Raw genomic sequence first — 20,683 nt, forward strand, 5'->3', positions numbered from 1 at the left:
AAGCTCGATGTCTGTTTTGAGATGAGTCTTGGGTACAGCCTTCCGAGTAATGGACACTGAATGTGTGCCACTACAACTAGCTTACAGAATTGTTTCTGGAGAACTTTGCATTAGATTCAAACTAACTATTCACTGTGTATGTCTATCTACATGTGGTTTCACTTTATTTCCTTCATGTCCCATAATATAAAATGGGCAGAGGGCTCATTCAAGGACGACCTCAAGGGTATGTGAAGGAAAAGGCTGACCAGGGTTCATTAGTAGGCTCCAGAGGGATAAGTGAACTTTCTAATTGGAAGACGGTGTAATGAAATCTGCAGCCACAACTTGTAGTCGTTCACAATACAGTGTCTTCTGTAACTTGGCCTTGCTCTTTGTCCCCCTTTGACCACAGATAACCACTTGTCTTGAGGAGACTCTGCTTAGAGGTCTTCCATACAGCTCTCCACATCAAGAAGCTCTATTAGTTTTTCTTTTGCTCCCGGAATGTTCCATTATGCAGGATCCCAAGAACTGGAAGACCCTGGCATTTGAATTTGCAAGCGCTATTCATAAAATGAGGTCAAAGTCATTAACATTCCTGAGTAAGTGTTAAATCGTTTTACAAATATATTCTGTAGACTCACTTTTGAAGTAGAAATCATAGCAAACATTGGAGAGATTTCATAATACTTATTTTTAGTAAATGGTATGTGAAGTTTTATAAAAATTAACCCAAAACTATTATATCCACCACATTTATCACCACAGAAAGCAAGTGTTGTTCGTAGACTTGGATAGGACTTTGATATTAGACTTTGTTAACCCTACAGTGCCAGTCAAGATAAATCATACTTTATAATTTTTGCTTACTATTTGGAAACCTCAAACATTTGACCAATAGTGGTAAAAAGCAATGTTAAACTTATTATTAGTGTTATTTTATTCAAGTTATGGAAGTTTTCATAATTTTAAGTGAATGTTGAAGGTCTGATACTTAAAAATACACTTATACTATATATAAGTGACCTATGAACTTTCCCTGTACCATCTGCGAAGGAGTTACAGACTCTAATTTTTATGTATAACCACGAAAGCCTCCTTTTACGGCAGTTGTGAAGATGGCTAAATGGGTAAATGTGTTTGCTCCAAGCTCAGCATGGAGAGCTAGCATGGTATGTGTTCCTTTAAACCCAGAGCTGCAAGGAACAGAGACAGGAGAAGAGCTGAGGCTTGCTGCTTACCACACTAGGTCTAGATTCAGTGAAAGACCATCTCTCGAGGGAACAAGGCATAGAATGATAAATCAAGACACTGGACATCCTGCTCTGTTCTTGGTGCCTATACCCACAAATGAGCACACAGATGTGCATGTAACACACACACACACACACACACACACACATGTACACGCACACGCACACACAGTCTCTTATAACAACCCTCTCTGTGAACTACCAAGTGTCGCTTAAGGTTAAACCATCTCTTAAAGTTCTCACCACTTTAGCAGTTCCAATGCACAGGCCTGGAGGAACAAACTGGCTGGTCCAGAGCATGGAATGTGCTATGGACAGTTGCTCCATTTTTCTGCTGCTCTAGTAGTAGTAACATGTATTTCTGTTTTTTTTTGTTGTTTGTTTTTGTTTTTGTTTTTGTTTTTCGGAGCTGGGGACCGAACCCAGGGCCTTGTGCTTGCTAGGCAAGCGCTCTACCACTGAGCTAAATCCCCAATCCGTAACATGTATTTCTTTGATGTATATAAATTTATACATGCAAGAAAATGCAAGGAAGTACAATCACAGGATTAAATCATTAAATTGTGTGTGCCTTATTATTGATGGAATGAGCAGCAGGTTTTAAAATTAAATATAAAAATTGTATATGTGCGTGTGTACTTTAAGTGAATTTATGTGCATTAAGTTTGTGTCAGAGCTGCAGGAGTGCAGAAGAGAGTATTGTATGTTCTAGAACTGGAATTACAGATAATTGTGAACTGTCATGTAGGTGCTGGGAACTGAACCTGGTTCTCTGAAGGAGCAGCAAGTGCTTCTAACTGTAGAGCCATCACTCCAGCCCCGTATTTGCATTTTTTAAGAAAGAGACGTTTTCTGGATGTGGGAGAGAACATCTGTAATTCCAGACCTTGGGATGTAGAGGAAATGGACCAGGAGTATGCCAGTCTTGGCTACATTCTAAAGAAGCCTGACTACATAAAACATTGTCTCAAAAAGAAAGTTTTTTTTTTTTTTTTTTTTTTTTTTTTTTTTTTTGATGTAGGAGTCACATTTCAAAAGTCCTAACCCACTCATTTAAAAAAAAAAAAAAAAAATCCTGTCCTACCATCTCCTCTTTAAAAGTACCAAAATCCTATGTAATCTCAGTAATATTAAAGGGGAGGTGTTAGCTATTTAAAATAAGTGTATATCCGTATGTGACAGCTGTTTGTGTAGTCTGAAAATAGGCATTACTTAAATTATAGGAAGAAGTGTCAGTAAATGTCAGTGCATAGTATACATCCGGATATTTTTAGATTTTTGTAGCTGTTGGGCAAATTTGCTAGCTTGAAAGTAATGACATTAAGACATGATCTTAACGTTAGCACCCAGATGGTGAGGCAGGAAGCTTGTTAGAAGTTTAGGGCCAACATAGGCTACATGTTAAGGGCTACATAAAAATACCCTATCTAGAAACATCGAATCAAATAAAAACAACAGAAGCAAAAATAATGATGGGCAATTGGTTAATCATAATCATTAACAACTTTCTTTAAATTCAGAATGAGTTTCTTTAATTTTAATAATTTTTTTCAGGTAAAATAAAGCTTTGCCCTAAATCTGTTGAATAGTGTACTGTTTGTGATAATATCCATAAAAGAGTTATTTTATAGTTATGATGGTAGATATGGGAAACATTGTCTATTTCTGTCTTAAACATCCCAGAAGAAACTGAGGGATTTAAGGGCTGAGAAGAGAAATATATTTGTCACATTTGATTTTCACACCCTCAGGAAACTGGTGGGCATCTTTGGAAGTTTCTTCTCTGAACTCACTGGTCCAGATGCTAAAGAAAACCATCGTCTCTCAACTGCATAATGAAGTTCCAATGATGAAGGATATGTCTAACCATGAAGTTTCTTTAGAAGTGATAAAAGAAGTGCATAAGGTAAAGATTCCTCTTAAGGAAGGTATACACCAATTTATTAAATAGCAATTCCATAGTTCTCAGACAGTTAAATTTTTAAAAAATACTTTAAATTAAAATATAATTATATAATTCCCCCTTATCTTTCTTCTATGAAACCCCCTCCATGTCTCACAGACTATCTCTCAAATTCATAACTCTTTAAATTATTTTTGTTACATTATGTGTAAATGCATATTTGTATGAATATAACCTATTGAGTCTAATTAGCATTGCTTCACTGGTCCAGATACTAGAGAAAACCAACTCTCATCTTCATAATGAAGTTCCAATGATGGAGGATACGTCTAATCTTAAAGTTCTCTTAGAAGTGATGAAAGAAGTGCATGAGGTAAAGTTTCTTCTTAAGGAATGTATACACCAATTTATTAAATAGTAATTCCGTAGTTCTCAGACAGTTAAATTTTTAAAAAAACACTTTAAATTAAAATATAATTATATAATCTCCCCTTCTCTTTCTTCTCTGAAACCCCTTCCGCGTCTCCCTGACTATCTCTTTTTTTTCCATCTTTATTAACTTGAGTATTTCTTATTTACATTTCAATTGTTATTCCCCTTCCCGGTTTCCGGGCCAACATCCCCTAACCCCTCCCTCTCCCTTCTCTATGGGTGTTCCCCTCCCCATCCTACCCCCATTACTGCCCTTCCAACAACAATCACATTCACTGGGGGTTCAGTCTTGGCAAGACCCAGGAATTCCCCTTCCACTGGTGCTCTTACTAGGCTATTCATTGCTACCTATGAGGTTGGAGCCCAGGGTCAGTCCATGTATAGTCTTTAGGTAGTGGCTTAGTCCCTGGAAGCTCTGGTTGGTTGGCATTGTTGTTCATATGGGGTCTCAAGCCCCTTCAAGCTCTTTCACTCCTTTCTAAGATTCTTTCAACAGGGGTCCCGTTCTCAGTTCAGTGGTTTGCTGCTGGCATTCGTCTATGTATTTGCTATATTCTGGCTGTGTCTCTCAGGAGAGATCTACATCCGGTTCCTGTCGGCCTATACTTTTTTTTCCCCATCTTTATTAACTAGAGTATTTCTTATTTACATTTCGATTGTTATTCCCCTTCCGGGTGTCCCGGCCAACATCCCCCTAACCCTTCCCCCTCCCCTTCTTTATGGGAGTTCCCCTCCCCATCCACCCACCATTACCACCCTACCCTCAACAATCAGGTTAACTGGGGGTTCAGTCTTGGCAGGACCAAGGGCTTCTCCTTCCACTGGTGCTCTTACTAGGCTTTTCATTGCTACCTATGAGGTTGGAGCCCAGGGTAGGTTCATGTAGAGTCTTTGGGTAATGGCTTAGTCCTGGAAGCTCTGGTTGGTTGGCATTGTTGTTCGTATGGGGTCTCAAGCCCCTTCAAGCTCTTTCAGTCCTTTCTAATATTCCTTCAAAGGGGGTCCTGTTCTCAGTTCAGTGGTTTGCTGCTGGCATTCGCCTCTGTATTTGCTGTATTCTGGCTGTGTCTCTCAGGAGAGATCTACATCCGGTTCCTGTTGGCATGCACTTCTTTGCATCATCCATCTTATCTAATTGGGTGGCTGTATATGTATGGGCCACATGTGGGGCAGGCTCTGAATGGGTGTTCCTTCTCCTTCTGTTCTAAACTTTGCCTCCCTATTTACTCCCAAGGGTATTCTTGTTCCCCTTTTAAAGAAGGAGTGAGGCATTCGCATTTTGGTCATCCTTGAGTTTCATGTGTTCTGTGTATCTAGGGTAATTCAAGAATTTGGGCTAATATCCACTTATCAATGTGTACATACCATGTGTGTTTTTCTGTGATTGGGTTATCTCACTTAGGATGATATTTTCCAGTTCCATCCATTTGCCTATGAATTTCATAAAGTCATTGTTTTTGATAGCTGAGTAGTATTCTATTGTGTAGAATACCACATTTTCTGTATCCATTCCTCTGTTGAAGGGCATCTGGGTTCTTTCCAGCTTCTGGCTATTATAAATAAGGCTGCGATGAACGTAGTAGAGCACGTGCCTTTGTTATATGTTGGGGCATCTTTTGGGTATATGCCCAAGAGAGGTATAGCTGGATCCTCAGGCAGTTCAATGTCCAATTTTCTGAGGAACCTCCAGACTGATTTCCAGAATGATTGTACCAGTCTGCAATCCCACCAACAATGGAGGAGTGTTCCTCTTTCTCCGCATCCTCACCAGCATCTGCTGTCACCGGAGCTTTTGATCTTAGCCAGTCTTACTGGTGTGAGGTGAAATCTCAGGGTTCTTTGGATTTGCATTTGCCTTATGACTAAAGATTTTGAACACTTCTTAAGGTGTTTCTCAGCCATTCGGCATTCCTCAGCTGTGAATTCTTTGTTTAGCTCTGAACCCCATTTTTAATAGGGTTATTTGTCTCCCTGCGGTCTAACTTCTTGAGTTCTTTGTATATTTTGGATATAAGCCCTCTATCAGTTGTAGGATTGGTAAAGATCTATTCCCAATCTGTTGGTTGTCGTTTTGTCTTAACAACAGTGTCCTTTGCCTTATAGAAGCTTTGCAGTTTTATGAGATCCCATTTGTCAATTCTTGATCTTAAAGCATAAGCCATTGGTGTTTTGTTCAGGAAATTTTCTCCAGTGCCCATGTGTTCCAGATGCTTCCCCACTTTTTCTTCTCTTAGTTTGAGTTTATCTGGTTTGATCTGGAGGTCCTTGATCCACTTGGACTTAAGCTTTGTACAGGGTGATAAGCATGGATCGATCTGCATTCTTCTACATGTTGACCTCCAGTTGAACCAGGATCATTTGCTGAAAATGCTATCTTTTTTCCATTGGATGGTTTTGGCTCCTTTGTCAAAAATCAAGTGCCCATAGGTGTGTAGGTTCATTTCTGGGTCTTCAATTCTGTTCCATTGGTCTATCTGTCTGTCTCTGTACCAATACCATGCAGTTTTTATCACTATTGCTCTGTAATACTGCTTGAGTTCAGTGATAGTGATTCCCCCGGAAGTCCTTTTATTGTTGAGAATAGTTTTAGCTATCCTGGGTTTTTTGTTATTCCAGATGAATTTGCAAATTGTTCTGTCTAACTCTTTGAAGAATTGGGTTGGAACATTGATGAGGGTTGCATTGAATCTGTAGATCGCTTATTATAGATTTTTACTATAATAATCCGGCCAATCCATGAGCATGGGAGATCTTTCCATCTTCTGAGACCTCCTTCAATTTCTTTCTTCAGAGGCTAGAAGTTCTTATCATACAGATCTTTCACTTGCTTGTTTAAAGTCACACCGAGGTACTTTATATTATTTGGGTGTATTATGATGGGTGTCGTTTCCCTAATTTCTTTCTTGGCTTGATTCTCTTTTGTGTAGAAGAAGGCTACTGATTTATTTGAGTTAATTTTATACCCAGCCACTTTGCTGAAGGTGTTTATCAGGTTTAGTAGTTCTCTGGTGGAACTTTTGGAATCACTTAACTATACTATCATATCATCTACAAATAGTGATATTTTGACTTCTTCTTTTCCAATCTGTATCCCTTTGATCTCCTTTTGTTGTCTGACTGCTCTGGCTAGAACTTCAAGAACTATATTGAATAAGTGGGGAGAGAGTGGACAGCCTTGTCTAGTCCCTGATTTTAGTGGGATTGCTTCAAGTTTCTCTCCTTTTAGTTTAATGTTAGCTACTGGTTTGCTGTATATGGCTTTTACTATGTTTAGGTGTGGGCCTTGAATTCCTATTTTTTCCAGGACTTTTATCATGAAGGGGTGTTGAATTTTGTCAAATGCTTTCTCAGCATCTAATGAAATGATCATGTGGTTTTGTTCTTTCAGTTTGTTTATATAATGGATTATGTTGATGGTTTTCCGTATATTAAACCATCCCTGCATGCCTGGGATGAAGCCTACTTGATCATGGTGGATGATTGTTTTGATGTGCCTTTGGATTCGGTTTGCCAGAATTTTATTGAGTATTTTTGCGTCGATATTCTTAAGGGAAATTGGTCTGAAGTTCTCTTACTTTGTTGGGTCTTTGTGTGGTTTAGGTACAAGAGTAATTGTGGCTTTATAGAAGGAATTTGGTAGCACTCTGTCTGTTTCAATTTTGTGGAATAGTTTGGAAAGTATTGGTATGAGGTCTTCTATGAAGGTCTGATACAATTCTGCACTGAACCCATTTAGACCTGGGCTCTTTTTGGTTGGGAGACCTTTAATGACTGCTTCTATTTCTTTAGGAGTTATGGGGTTTTTTAACTAGTTTATCTGTTCCTGATTTAACTTCGGTACCTGGTATCTGTCTAGGAAATTGTCCATTTCCTGCAGATTTTCAAGTTTTGTTGAATGTAGGCTTTTGTAGTAGGATCTGATGATTTTTTGAATTTCCTCTGATTCTGTAGTTATGTCTCCCTTTTCATTTCTCATTTTGTTAATTTGGACATACTCTCTGTGTCCTCTGGTTAATCTGACTAAGGGTTTATCTATCTTGTTGATTTTCTCAAAGAACCAACTTTTGGTTCTGATTCTTTGTATGGTCCTTTTTTTTTCCTACTTGGTTGATTTCAGCTCTGAGTTTGATTATTTCCTGTCTTCTACTCCTCCTGGGTGTATTTGCTTCTTTTGGTTCTAGAGCTTTTAGGTGTCCTGTCAAGCTGCTGGTATATGCTCTCTCCTGTTTCTTTCTGTAGGCACTCAGAGCTATGAGTTTTCCTCTTAGCATAGCTTTCATTGTGTCCCAGTAAGTTTGGGTATGTTGTACCTTCATTTTCATTAAATTCTAAGAAGTCTTTAATTTCTTTCTTTATTTCTTCTTTGACCAGGTTATCATTGAGTAGAGCATTGTTCAATTTCCATGTATATGTGGGCATTCTTCCCTTATTGTTGCTGAAGCCCAGCTTTAGCCCGTGGTGGTCTGATAGGACGCAATGGATTTTTTTCTATTTTTCTGTATCTATTGAGGCCTGTTTTATGACCAATTATATGGTCAATTTTGGAGAAAGTACCATGAGGTGGTAAGAAGAAGGTATATCCTTTTGTTTTAGGATAGAATGTTCTATAAATATCTGTTAAGTCCATTTGGTTCATGACTTCTTTTAGTCTGTCTATGTCTCTGTTTAATTTCTGTTTCCATGGTCTGTCGATTGATGAGAGTGGGGTGTTGAAATCTCCTACTATTATTGTGTTAGGTGCAATGTGTGCTTTAAGCTTTAGTAAGGTTTCTTTTATGTATTTAGGTGCCCTTGTATTTGGAGCATAGATATTTAGGATTGAGAGTTCATCTTGGTGTATTTTTCCTTTGATGAATATGAAGTGTCCTTCCTTATCTTTTTTGATGACTTTTAGTGAAAATCGATTTTGTTCGACATTAGAATGGCTACTCCAGCTTGCTTCTTCAGGCCATTTGCTTGGAAAGTTGTTTTCCAGCCTTTCACTCTGAGGTAGTGTCTGTCTTTGTCTCTGAGGTGTGTTTCCTGTAGGCAGCAGAATGCAGGGTCCTCATTGCGTATCCAGTTTGTTAATCTATGTCTTTTTATTGGGGAGTTGAATCCATTGATGTTGAGAGATATTAAGGAATAATGATTGTTGCTTCTTGTTATATTCGTATTTGGATGTGAGATTATGCTTGTGTGCTTTTCTTCTCTTTGTTTTGTTGCCAAGACAATTAGTTTCTTGCTTTTTCTAGGGTGTAGCTTGCCTCCTTATGTTGGACTTTGCCATTTATTATCCTTTGTAGGGCTGGATTTGTAGAAAGATATTGTGTAAATTTGGTTTTGTCATGGAATATCTTGGTTTCTCCATCTATGTTAATTGAGAGTTTTGACGGATACAGTAACCTGGGCTGGCATTTGTGTTCTCTTAGGGTCTGTATGACATCTGTCCAGGATCTTCTGGCTTTCATAGTCTCTGGTGAGAAGTCCATTGTGATTCTGATAGGTCTGCCTTTATATTTTATTTGACCTTTCCCTTACTGCTTTTAATATTCTTTCTTTGTTTTGTGTATTTGGTGTTTTGACTGTCATGTGACAGGAGGAGTTTCTTTTCTGGTCCAATCTATTTGGAGTTCTGTAGGCTTCTTGTATGTTTATGGGCATCTCTTTCTTTAGGTTAGGAAAGTTTTCTTCTATGATTTTGTTGAAGATATTTATTGGTCCTTTGAACTGGGAGTCTTCACTCTCTTCTATACCTATTTTCCTTAGTTTTGATGTTCTCATTGAGTCCTGGATTTCCTGTATGTTTTGGACCAGTAGCCTTTTCTGTTTTACATTATCTTTGACCGTTGTGTCAATGATTTCTATGGAATCTTCTGCTCCTGAGATTCTCTCTTCTATCTCTTGTATTCTGTTGGTGATGCTTGTATCTATGGCTCCTTGTCTCTTCCTTTGGTTTTCTATATCCAGGGTTGTTTCCCTTTGTGCTTTCTTTATTGCTTCTATTTCCATTTTTAATTCCTTCACCTGTTTGATTGTGTTTTCCTGGAATTCTTTCAGGGATTTTTGTGATTCCTCTCTATAGGCTTCTACTTGTTTAGTTATGTTTTCCTGCGTTTCTCTAAGGGAGTTCTTCATGTCTTTCTTGAAGTCCTCCATCATCAGGATCAAACGTGGTTTTAAATCTAGACCTTGCTTTTCTGGTGTGTTTGGATATTCAGCGTTTGCTTTTGTGGGAGAATTGAGCTCCGATGATGCCATGTAGTCTTGGTTTCTGTTGCTTGGGTTCCTGCCCTTTTCTCTTGCCATCAGTTTGTCTCTGGTGTAACCTTGTTCTGCTATTTCTGACAGTGGCTACATTGTCCTATAGGCCTATGTGTCAGGAGTGCTGTAGACCTGTTTTCATGTTTTCTTTCAGCCAGTTATGGGAACAGAGTGTTCTGCTTTCGGGCGTGTAGTCTTTCCTGTCTACTGGTCTTCAGCTGTTCCTGTGGGCCTGTGTCCTGAGTCCACCAGGCAGGTTGCTTGGAGCAGAAAAGTTGGTCTTACCTGTGGTCCTGTGGCTGAAGTGGCTTCTGCGTGGCTGCTTTTGAGCTCTCTGTGAGGGCAGCAACCAGGATGGCCTGCACTGCCATTTCCCGGGGCCCCCGTGCGCCAGGGTCCCAGATGGCGTTAGGTGTTTTCCTCTGGAGTCAGAAATGTGCGCAGAGTGTAGTCTGTTGTGGCTTCCCAGGCGTGTCTGCCCCTCTGAAGGTTTAGCTCTCCCTCCCATGGGATTTGGGTGCAGGCAGTTTTTGATTGGGTCTCTTCAGATCTGGGTGGGTCTGGACTGCAGGGGACCTGCCGCTTGGGTGCCCCTATTTTCCATTTCCCAGAGGTCCTATATAGTTTCCTCTTGGGCCAGGGATGTGGGCAGGAGTGGGCAGTATTGGTGGTCTCTCCTGCTCTGCAGACTCAGGAGTGCCCACCTGTCCAGGTGGTGAGCTCTCTTCCTGACTACCTCTTGAATTCATAGACTCTTTAATTATTTTTGTTACATATATGTATAAATGCATATATGTATGATACAACCTATTGAGTTTAATTAGCACTGCTTCTATGTGTATGATTTCAGAGCTGGCCCCTTAGTATTAAATAACTAATTGGGAGATCATCCCTGGAGAAAACTAATTTTACCTCTCAACAGTTCTTGGGTTGACTGTATTCTTTTTTGTAGTGGTGGGGCCTTGTGACCATTCTGCCTTCCACAGAAGCATGTATGTACGTATCGTCATTGGTGCATCCTCATTTTGACAAACTCATTTCCCTTTCATTTCTAGTAAACGCTGTCATACACCAAAGTTCCTGGTCCTCTACCTTTTATAATGTTTTCATCCCCCTCATTCACAGTGTTCTTTGGAACTTGGATATAGAAGTTGTAGATGTATCCACTGGGTCTGGGCCACACATGATCAGTTGTTCTTGGCAATTTGAACAGTTATCGTTTTCTGTAATGGTCTCCATTACAGAGAAGCATCTTTGATGAAGGTTACGAGCTACAATTATCAGTGGATACAAGGATAGTTGTTTAGAATACAGTTAGGAATTATGTTGGTCTAGTAAAGTTGGCAATAGTCAGCCCTTCTCTAAGACTGTGACCTCACTAGCTCTGGGTAATTGGCTAGGTTTCCATTACCAGGCATGATTTCTCTCCTGTTAAATAAGACTTGTGTCCAATTTGAGAGCTGTTGGTTAACTACCAGTATTTGATTACTATCTTTAGAGATATTTTGCCATACTGATCATGCTATAGAACATAAGTGTCATGGTTGGGTAGGGCTGTGGTAGCTTCCCTCCCTTAGCAGCTTCCGTAGAATGTTCTGAGACTTCTGAAAATATAAAAAAACTAGACCCCAGGGAGGGTGCTTTCAGTCAGATCCACATCTGATGCTGTTAGTCCTGTGTCTGAAGGATATGGTATCTTCCCTCTGGGAAGCAGCCAAAGGCAGCAGCAATAGCCTGTATTTGTTTTGGGAGTTTCTTGAGCTACCCTGACAAACAACTCTAAAGGAGGTTTCTTATGCATAGCGCTGGGATTTTTACTAGGTAGTCTTGTGTGGAGCATTCTGAGTCCAAGTAACATAACTTCATGCGTGTGTGTGTGTGTGTGTGTGTGTGTGTGTGTGTGTGTGTGTGTGTGTGTGTGTGTGTATGTTATTGTAGGTTAATATAAAATGATTCCTTATGGCTTTTTTGAACATCCTTAATGTCATTTTCCCTGCTCTGGCCCATCCTTTCCTCTATTGACCCTGTCCCCTCCCTAATTAAAGTCTCTCAGGATTTCACATTTCCCCTTTCATATCACTTGTATCTGATTATTTCCCTTTCTAGCATTTCTTCTCTTTCGCTCTATCCCCATATTGTCCTGGTTTCTCCATGTTCTATGCTCACACCTGAAGGTTTGGGCCAGGATATATGAATAAGATAGAACATGTGACATTGCCTTTTTGGGTCGGGATTATGTCATCAGCATAATAATTTATAGTTCTATTTACATGGAAGTTTCACTTTTCTTTAGAGCTGAATGATATTCAATAGTGTATGTGCACCACTTGCATACAAATATCTATGGAGGCCAGAAGAGGGTGCTGCATCCCCTAGAACTGTAGTTGTGAACCATCCTGTAGTGCTCGGAATTGAACGTAGGTCTTCCAGAAGAGCAACAAGTGCTCTTAACTGCTGAGTCATCTCTCCAGCCTTCTGCAGATAAACTCTTTTTTTTCTTTTTTTTTTTTTTTATTAACTTGAGTATTTCTTATATACATTTTGAGTGTTATTCCCTTTCCCAGTTTCCGGGCAAACATCCCCCCCCTCCCCTTCTTTATGGGTGTTCCTTCCCCATCCTCCCCTTGCCGCCTCCCCCCCAACAATCTAGTTCACTGGGGGTTCAGTCTTAGCAGGACCCAGGGCTTCCCCTTCCACTGGTGCTCTTACTAGGATATTCATTGCTACCTATGAGGTCAGAGTCCAGGGTCAGTCCATGTATAGTCTATAGGTAGTGGCTTAGTCCCTGGAAGCTCTGGTTGCTTGGCATTGTTGTACATATGGGGTCTCGAGCCCCTTCAAGCTCTTCCAGTTCTTTCTCTGATTCCTTCAACAGGGGTCCTATTCTCAATTCAGTGATTTGCTGCTGGTATACGCCTTTGTGTTTGCTGTATTCTGGCTGTGTCTCTCGGGAGAGATCTACATCCGGCTCCTGTCGGCCTGCACTTCTTTGCTTCATCCATCTTGTCTAATTGGGCGGCTGTATATATATGGGCCACATGCAGGGCAGGCTCTGAATGGGTGTTCCTTCTGTGTCTGTTTTAATCTTTGCCTCTCTATTCCCTGCCAAGGGTATTCTTGCTCCCCTTTTAAAGAAGGAGTGAAGCATTCACAGTTTCATCATCCGTCTTGAGTTTCATTTGTTCTAGGCATCTAGGGTAATTCAAGCATTTGGGCTAATAGCCACTTATCAATGAGTGCATACCGTGTGTGTTTTTCTGTGATTGGGTTACCTCACTAAGGATGATATTTTCCAGTTCCAACCATTTGCCTACGAATTTCATAAAGTCATTGTTTTCGATAGCTGAGTAATATTCCATTGTGTAGATGTACCACATTTTCTGTATCCATTCCTCTGTTGAAGGGCATCTGGGTTCTTTCCAGCTTCTGGCTATTATAAATAAGGCTGCTATGAACATAGTGGAGCACGTGTCTTTTTTCTATGTTGGGGCATCTTTTGGGTATATGCCCAAGAGAGGTATAGCTGGATCCTCAGGCAGTTCAATGTCCAATTTTCTGAGGAACCTCCAGACTGATTTCCAGAATGGTTGTACCAGTCTGCAACCCCACCAACAATGGAGGAGTGTTCCTCTTTCTCCGCATCCTCGCCAGCATTTGCTGTCACCTGAGTTTTTGATCTTAGCCATTCTCACTGGTGTGAGGTGAAATCTCAGGGTTGTTTTGATTTGCATTTCCCTTATGACTAAAGATGTTGAACATTTCTTTAGGTGTTTCTCAGCCATTCGGCATTCCTCAGCTGTGAATTCTTTGTTTAGCTATGAACCCCATTTTTTAATAGGGTTATTTGTCTCCCTGCAGTCTAACTTCTTGAGTTCTTTGTATATTTTGGATATAAGGCCTCTATCTGTTGTAGGATTGGTAAAGATCTTTTCCCAATCTTTTGGTTGTCGTTTTGTCTTAACCACAGTGTCCTTTGCCTTACAGAAGCTTTGCAGTTTTATGAGATCCCATTTGTTGATTCTTGATCTTAAAGCATAAGCCATTGGTGTTTTGTTCAGGAAATTTTCTCCAGTGCCCATGTGTTCCAGATGCTTCCCCACTTTTTCTTCTCTTAGTTTGAGTTTATCTGGTTTGATCTGGAGGTCCTTGATCCACTTTGACTTAAGCTTTTGTACAGGGTGATAAGCATGGATCGATCTGCATTCTTCTACATGCTGACCTCCAGTTGAACCAGCACCATTTGCTGAAAATGCTATCTTTTTTCCATTGGATGGTTTTGGCTCCTTTGTCAAAAATCAAGTGCCCATAAGTGTGTGGGTTCATTTCTGGGTCTTCAATTCTGTTCCATTGGTCTATCTGTCTGTCTCTGTACCAATACCATGCAGTTTTTATCACTATTGCTCTGTAATACTGCTTGAGTTCAGGGATAGTGATTCCCCTGAAGTCCTTTTTTTTTATTGTTGAGGATAGTTTTAGCTATCCTGGGTTTTTGTTATTCCAGATGAATTTGCAAATTGTTCTGTCTAACTCTTTGAAGAATTGGATTGGTATTTTGATGGGGATTGCATTGAATCTGTAGATTGCTTTTGGTAAAATGGCCATTTTTACTATATTAATCCTGGCAATCCATGAGCATGGGAGATCTTTCCATCTTCTGAGGACTTCTTCAATTTCTTTCTTCAGAGTCTTGAAGTTCTTATTGTACAAATCTTTTACTTGCTTGGTTAAAGTCACACTGAGGTACTTTATATTATTTGGGTCTATTATGAAGGGTGTCGTCTCCCTAATTTCTTTCTCGGCTTGTTTCTCTTTTTTGTAGAGGAAGGCTACTGATTTATTTGAGTTAATTTTATACCCAGCCACTTTGCTGAAGTTGTTTATCAGCTTTAGTAGTTCTCTGGTGGAACTTTTGGGATCACTTAAATATACTATCATATCATCTGCAAGTAGTGATATTTTGACTTCTTCTTTTCCGATCTGTATCCCCTTGACCTCCTTTTGTTGTCTGATTGCTCTGGCTAGAACTTCAAGAACTATATTGAATAAGTAGGGAGAGAGTGGGCAGCCTTGTCTAGTCCCTGATTTTAGTGGGATCTGCAGATAAACTCTTTTTTTTTTTTTTTTGGAGCTGGGGACCGAACCCAGGACCTTGCGCTTCCTAGGCAAGTGCTCTACCACTGAGCTAAATCCCCAACCCCTGCAGATAAACTCTTAACATAACACACACACATTGGCTTGCCCTGAGTGATACCAAATATCCATAGCTTGGGTTGAATAGCTATGGGAAACTATGTGTACCCAAGCTCAAAATATTACTATCTGTATTTAGGAAGATGTTTGCTGTTTACCATCTGTATAGGAAGCCGTATGTAACACAGAATTATCATTTTTTTAAAAAAGTTTTTGGGTAAGCCAGTAGCAATTTATTCTCAAGGTTGTAGGTGTCTTGGTTTAAAGGCCTAGCAGGAATTTGGCTTGAGGTCAGAGCAGGCAGCCTCTGAGGCTATGTCTCAGAAGTTCTTACATCTGTCTGCTCCTGGAAGATGTAGTTTTAAGCAGTTCTTCTGTCACCATGTATCTGTCTTAGAATACTTGTGTCACCTTCTTTGTGGCCTGTCCCTAACTCTAAAGGATTCCTTACCTCAGTGTTCCTACCATGACCTATACTACTTCCATTCCTACTCTGACATGGAATGATAACTCTCCCAAGATACTTTTTTTTTAAATTTTAATTACATTTATTGAGAAGCTCTTTGTAAAATGCCTATGAATACCTTACATGGATTGTATTTTGAGATACACCCAGTGTTTCTGCAAGTATCAGAAATATCTCCATGTGAAACTGGAAAGCAAGACAATACACATACAAATTGACATGGACATAGCATTTGTGAATTTAAGTAAAGGGGATGAAACCAACTCTCCTGCAAATGCACAGAGAGACTGGCACTAGAAAAGACACCATGGAGAAGCCAGAATATTTTTAACTGACCAATAGTACCAAGATGATGGAAAATTCTTTTTTGTTGTCTTTCTTCCTTTCTTTGTTTGAGCTCTGTCTGTTTGTTCCTTTGTTTTGTTTTGAGACAGTATTTCTCTGTGTAGCCTTGGCTGTCCTGGAACTCACTCTGCAGTGCTGGCTGGTCTCTCAGAGATCTACCTGTCTCTGCCTACTGAGCGCTTGGATTAAAGGTGTACCCCATCATCACCCGGCAGAGGGAAAATGAGTGACAGAAATCCATTTTTCAGTGAAATATACTTAGTGAAGGTTATCCCATCCAATTCAACCAGCCTAGAACATATTCAATCACTGACAAATGTATATATGCATATGAATCTAAGTTTTACATGTTATATAATTTATTAATAGAAAGTGAAATTCCAGGTCATGTTCTCTTTAAGGCTAACTGTCAACTTCCAGAAAATGCTTTCATCATAAATGACATCTTTAACTTCAATACAGAAGAAGGAATAATGGCCAAACAGCAAATGGTATGTTCATACAGTATAACATATTGGCTTGTAAGTTCATGACTTAAAGCAAGACATGTTAGCCACTGTGTCATTCCTACATCAGAAAATGTCATTGAAAACTTAAACATTTTGCTCTTAATACAAGTTTATTTACTTATAAAATTATCTCTAAGATATGTGGCTCATTTGGTAGAGTACTTGCTTAGAACAAATGGAGGCCTGAGTTCTTGATCCCTAGTACTACTCAAACCAGGTATGGCAGTGAGATCCTGTAATCTTTATACTTTGGTGGAGGATAGAGGATCAGAAGTGCCTGGTCAGGGCTGGAGAGATGACTCTATGGTTAAAAAAACTGGATACCCTTCCAGAGAGCCAGGTTCCATTCCTAGAACACATATGGTAGTCCACAACTGTCTGAAACTCTAGTTCAAGGCTATCAGATATCATCTTCTGGTATCATTGGATATTGCGGACACTGCATGTATGTTGTACTCAGACACACATGCAACAATAAAAACCAATACACTTAAAACAAATAAAATAATTTAAAACTTTAAAAATAATTTTAAAAAGAGGTTCAAGGCCCCATCCCATATGCAGCCACCAAACCCAGTCACTATTGCTGATGCCAAGAAGTGCTTGCTGACAGGAGCCAGATATGGGTGTCCCTTGAGAGGTTCTGCCAGAGCCCTACTGATACAGATGAGGATGGTTGCAGCTAACCATTGGACTTAAAAGGGGACCCCAATGGAGGAGTTAGAGAAAAGACTGAAGGAGCTGAAGGAGTTTGCAACCCCATAGGAAGAACAACAATATCAACCAAACAGACCCTACCAGAGATCCCAGGAACTAAACCACCAACCAATGAGTACACATGGAGGGACCCATGACTCCAGCCACATATGTAGCAGAGGATGACTTTGTCCAGCATCAATAGGAGGAAAAGCCCTTTGTTCTGTGAAGGCTCATTTCCCCAATGTAGGGGAATGCCAGGGCATTGAGGTTGAAGTGGGTGGGTTGGTTTGGGAGCATCCTCTTAGAAGCAGGGGAAGGGGAAAAGGAGAATAACATTTGAAATGTAAATACATCAAATATCCAAGAAAAATAAAATAAAATAAAAAAGAGGTGCAAGGTCATTCTCTGGGACATAGTAAGTTTGAGGTAAACCTAGGATATAGACATTTTGTCTCAAAAAGAAAGAAGGAAAGATAAACAGACAGAAGGAAGAGGGGGTGCTTCATTGTAATTAGTTTTAAAAAGATAGATTCAAAAGATCCTAGCAGTAAATATTGTGATGAAGTTAGGAAAGGAATGAATGTTATTTTTTTTCATTGTTAAAACTGATGTTTGCTTCTTTTTTTTCTTCTTTTAGTTCTTTAAAAAATACTATTCTATGGTCTTCAATGATTTTCCATTTATCCTTGATTTGCCATCCAAAATTATATTAATGAAACATGACTCATCTGTAAAGCTGTCGGTATGTATGTTTTCTGTTACTATGCCAAAATAACTGATGCTATATACTTTATAAAGAGATTTATTTAACTCAAATGTTCACTGACATGATGTATGAATCCTGATGGGCCTGTTCTTATTTCTTTACTACCCTGTCTCCAACCACCAGTATTAAAACACGAGGAGAACCACAAAAGGACTTTGTCATGTGCCAAAGGGATCAGTTGCATTGGCCTCACTTTATAACAACCTGTTCCCACAGGAAATAACCCACTCTGTGAGGCTCATAGTAATCCCCTCCAAGGGTAGTGCCCCATGATATAATTATCTTCTAGGAGGTCCAATTTAGAAGTTAATTATTACCATATTAGACACAAAGTTTCACACAGATCTTTGGAGAATCAGTCAAACGATATCCAAACCAATATGGGTAACCATTTTTTTTTGTGTTGAAAAATCTAATACATATATAAAGTAAAAACAGTGGTACCCTTTACCAAGACCCTTAGGTATGAACGAACACACTTGCCCTAGAAACCTATTTAGAGAAGGAATAGTGACGATTTGAGAAAGCTCAAGACACTCCTATTTTATGGCCAGGATAATGCTCCAGAACAGCGTGGTTCCCTGAGAAACCATTTCAGAGACTTCCAAAGTGGATGGTTATTATTTTCATGGAGAATCCTCTCAGAGAATGTCTTCCCTTTATCTTCTTCCTATTGGTATCAGTTTTCCTCATCTGCCCCATGGCTCTTAGAGTAATTTCTGAGGTTTACATGTAACACTGGAAGGTTGATGGTAATTTGTTCTCTTAGCAGGTTTGATGCCAACATTATGATTACTATAGTAAGGGGTCATAGACATTTTTAATTACTTAATTGTTCATGGCTGGCTACTCATTTTTGCACATGAACACTAGGTGCTACAACTTGTTGGATCCTGTAATCATGTTATCTTATAACTTAATAACACATTTCTTAAATTATAAGTATATAGACTGGTGGCAGCAAGATACAAAAGATATTTTTATTAGAACTATTCAGTATAAATCAAGCCTGATGCTTTGTGCCTATAATTCCATCACTCAGAAAGTTGACTGGGTAGGGGATAAAGGGTGGGGGGAGGTGTGGTGGCTGCACCTTTTGCAAGAGCAAAACCAAAAGAATGAACAAGAAGGAAGTACTTAAAAATTGTTAGGATTATTTTCTTGTAAAAAGGTGGGGAACCATGTAACCCAGACCTGCCTTGAGTTTGAGCCTTGTATATATCCCCAAGATGGCCTTGAATGTTTTCCTAAAAATATTTTTACATTTATGTTCTGTACATGTATGTGCTGCCATCTACATATGGAGTTCAGAGGACAACTTGCTTGAGTCAGCTGTCTCCCTCCAGCACGTAGGTTCCAGAGAGGTACTGAGGATAGGCAGTAAGTTCCTTTGCCTGCCGAGCCATCTCACCAGCCCCAGATCTTGAATTTTTGATCCTCTAGCCTCTACCCCCAGGGATTGTAGGCCTGCTCCACCATTCATACTTTTATCTCTGATAAGAACCAAGTTAACAAATTCTTTTTCTCAAAGCATGAAGTCGCTGCATCTCCAGAAAAGATGGGATGCCCATTCTTTATACTGAAAGTCAGACGAAGTCATCTGGTGGAAGACACCTTGCGTCAATTAAGACAAGCTGAAGACTTTGACCTTAGGAAGCCACTATCGGTAAAAAAACAAACAAAAAAACCTCAGTGGATTCTTTCTTTCTCTCTTTTAATCTGCTTTCTTGCACTTGATTCTTTTTAAAAATTGATTATTTTATTTACATTTCAAATGTTATCCCCTTTCCCAACTTTTCCTCTGCAACCCCCCTATTCCATTCCCCTTTACCCTGCTTCTATGAGGGTGTTCCCCCACCCACCCACTCCCGTCTCATTGCCCAAGCTCTCACAGGACCAAGGGGCTTCCCACCCATTGATCCAGATAAGGCGCCTTCAGCTCCTTCAGTCCTTCCCCTAACTCCTCCATTGGAGTCCCTGTGATCAGTCCCATGGTTGGCTTCCAGGATCTGCATCTGTATTTGTCATGCTCTGGCAGAGCCTCTCAGGAGACAGCTATATCAGTTTCCTGTCAGCAAGCACTTCTTGGCATCAGCAATAGTATCTGGGTTTGGTGTCTGCATGTGAGACGGATCTCCGGGTGGGACAGTCTCCAGATGGCCTTTCCTTCAATCTCTGCTCACTCTTTGTCTCTGTATTTCCTTTATACAGAACCAATTCTGGGTTAAAATTTTAGAGATGGGTGGGTCTTTCTTTCTTTTTGTGGGAAGGAACCTTCATAATTAAGGAGATGCATTCACAACCCTGGTTTCCAGAAATTCCCCCTTTCCCTTGAGACAATAGAAGGTTGAATTACATATTTAGTTGCAGGTTAACTCACTTATTGATGATTATAATGAATTATTCCAGTACTTAGTGTCATAAAAATAACAATTTATTTTAAAATCTTCTAGTCCAACTGAATTTCTGGGTGTCTATTCCTCTATACCAATATGTATTTGTATGTAAGAGGCTAGGAATAAAACCAGAGTTTCCACACATACTAAGTAAGTGCTTTACCATAAGCTACATTCTTAGCAATACAAATTTTTGTTTGAGTTTGTTCATATATCCAAAAGATAGGTGAGGATTGACTATGCTATGCTATTACTAGCTGAGGACATTGGGTTATACTTTAATGTCCTTCTTCATCTTGGGACCAGCAAGCATGTTCTTCTCAGAGCAGTGCTGGAAATGCAAGCTAGGAATCATTAAATATTGTTTGAGTCAAAGAGTACTCATGAATGAACTCAAGCCAAATGCTGGGAAAATATACTAATCTCTTAATGGGAGACATTGCAAAATCATATTCAAAAGAATTCAATCAAGAAATAGTGAAGAACTGGGACTGTTCAT

At 39.6% G+C, this 20,683-nt stretch overlaps 1 protein-coding gene across 1 annotated transcript in view; it reads left to right on the top strand.

The window, feature by feature from the left end:
- Herc6 (HECT and RLD domain containing E3 ubiquitin protein ligase family member 6) overlaps positions 1-20,683 on the top strand; it is a 54,905-nt gene that overhangs the window by 23,219 nt on the left and 11,003 nt on the right. The window contains exons 12-17 of the mRNA XM_032906418.1: positions 395-584; positions 2,987-3,141; positions 3,410-3,511; positions 16,216-16,305; positions 17,660-17,764; positions 19,320-19,454. Coding sequence (XP_032762309.1) covers positions 395-584; positions 2,987-3,141; positions 3,410-3,511; positions 16,216-16,305; positions 17,660-17,764; positions 19,320-19,454 — 777 coding nt within the window. The remainder of the gene's footprint in view (positions 1-394; positions 585-2,986; positions 3,142-3,409; positions 3,512-16,215; positions 16,306-17,659; positions 17,765-19,319; positions 19,455-20,683) is intronic.

Source organism: Rattus rattus, chromosome 6 (genome assembly GCF_011064425.1).
Source record: "Rattus rattus isolate New Zealand chromosome 6, Rrattus_CSIRO_v1, whole genome shotgun sequence".
Classification (NCBI taxonomy): domain Eukaryota; kingdom Metazoa; phylum Chordata; class Mammalia; order Rodentia; family Muridae; genus Rattus; species Rattus rattus.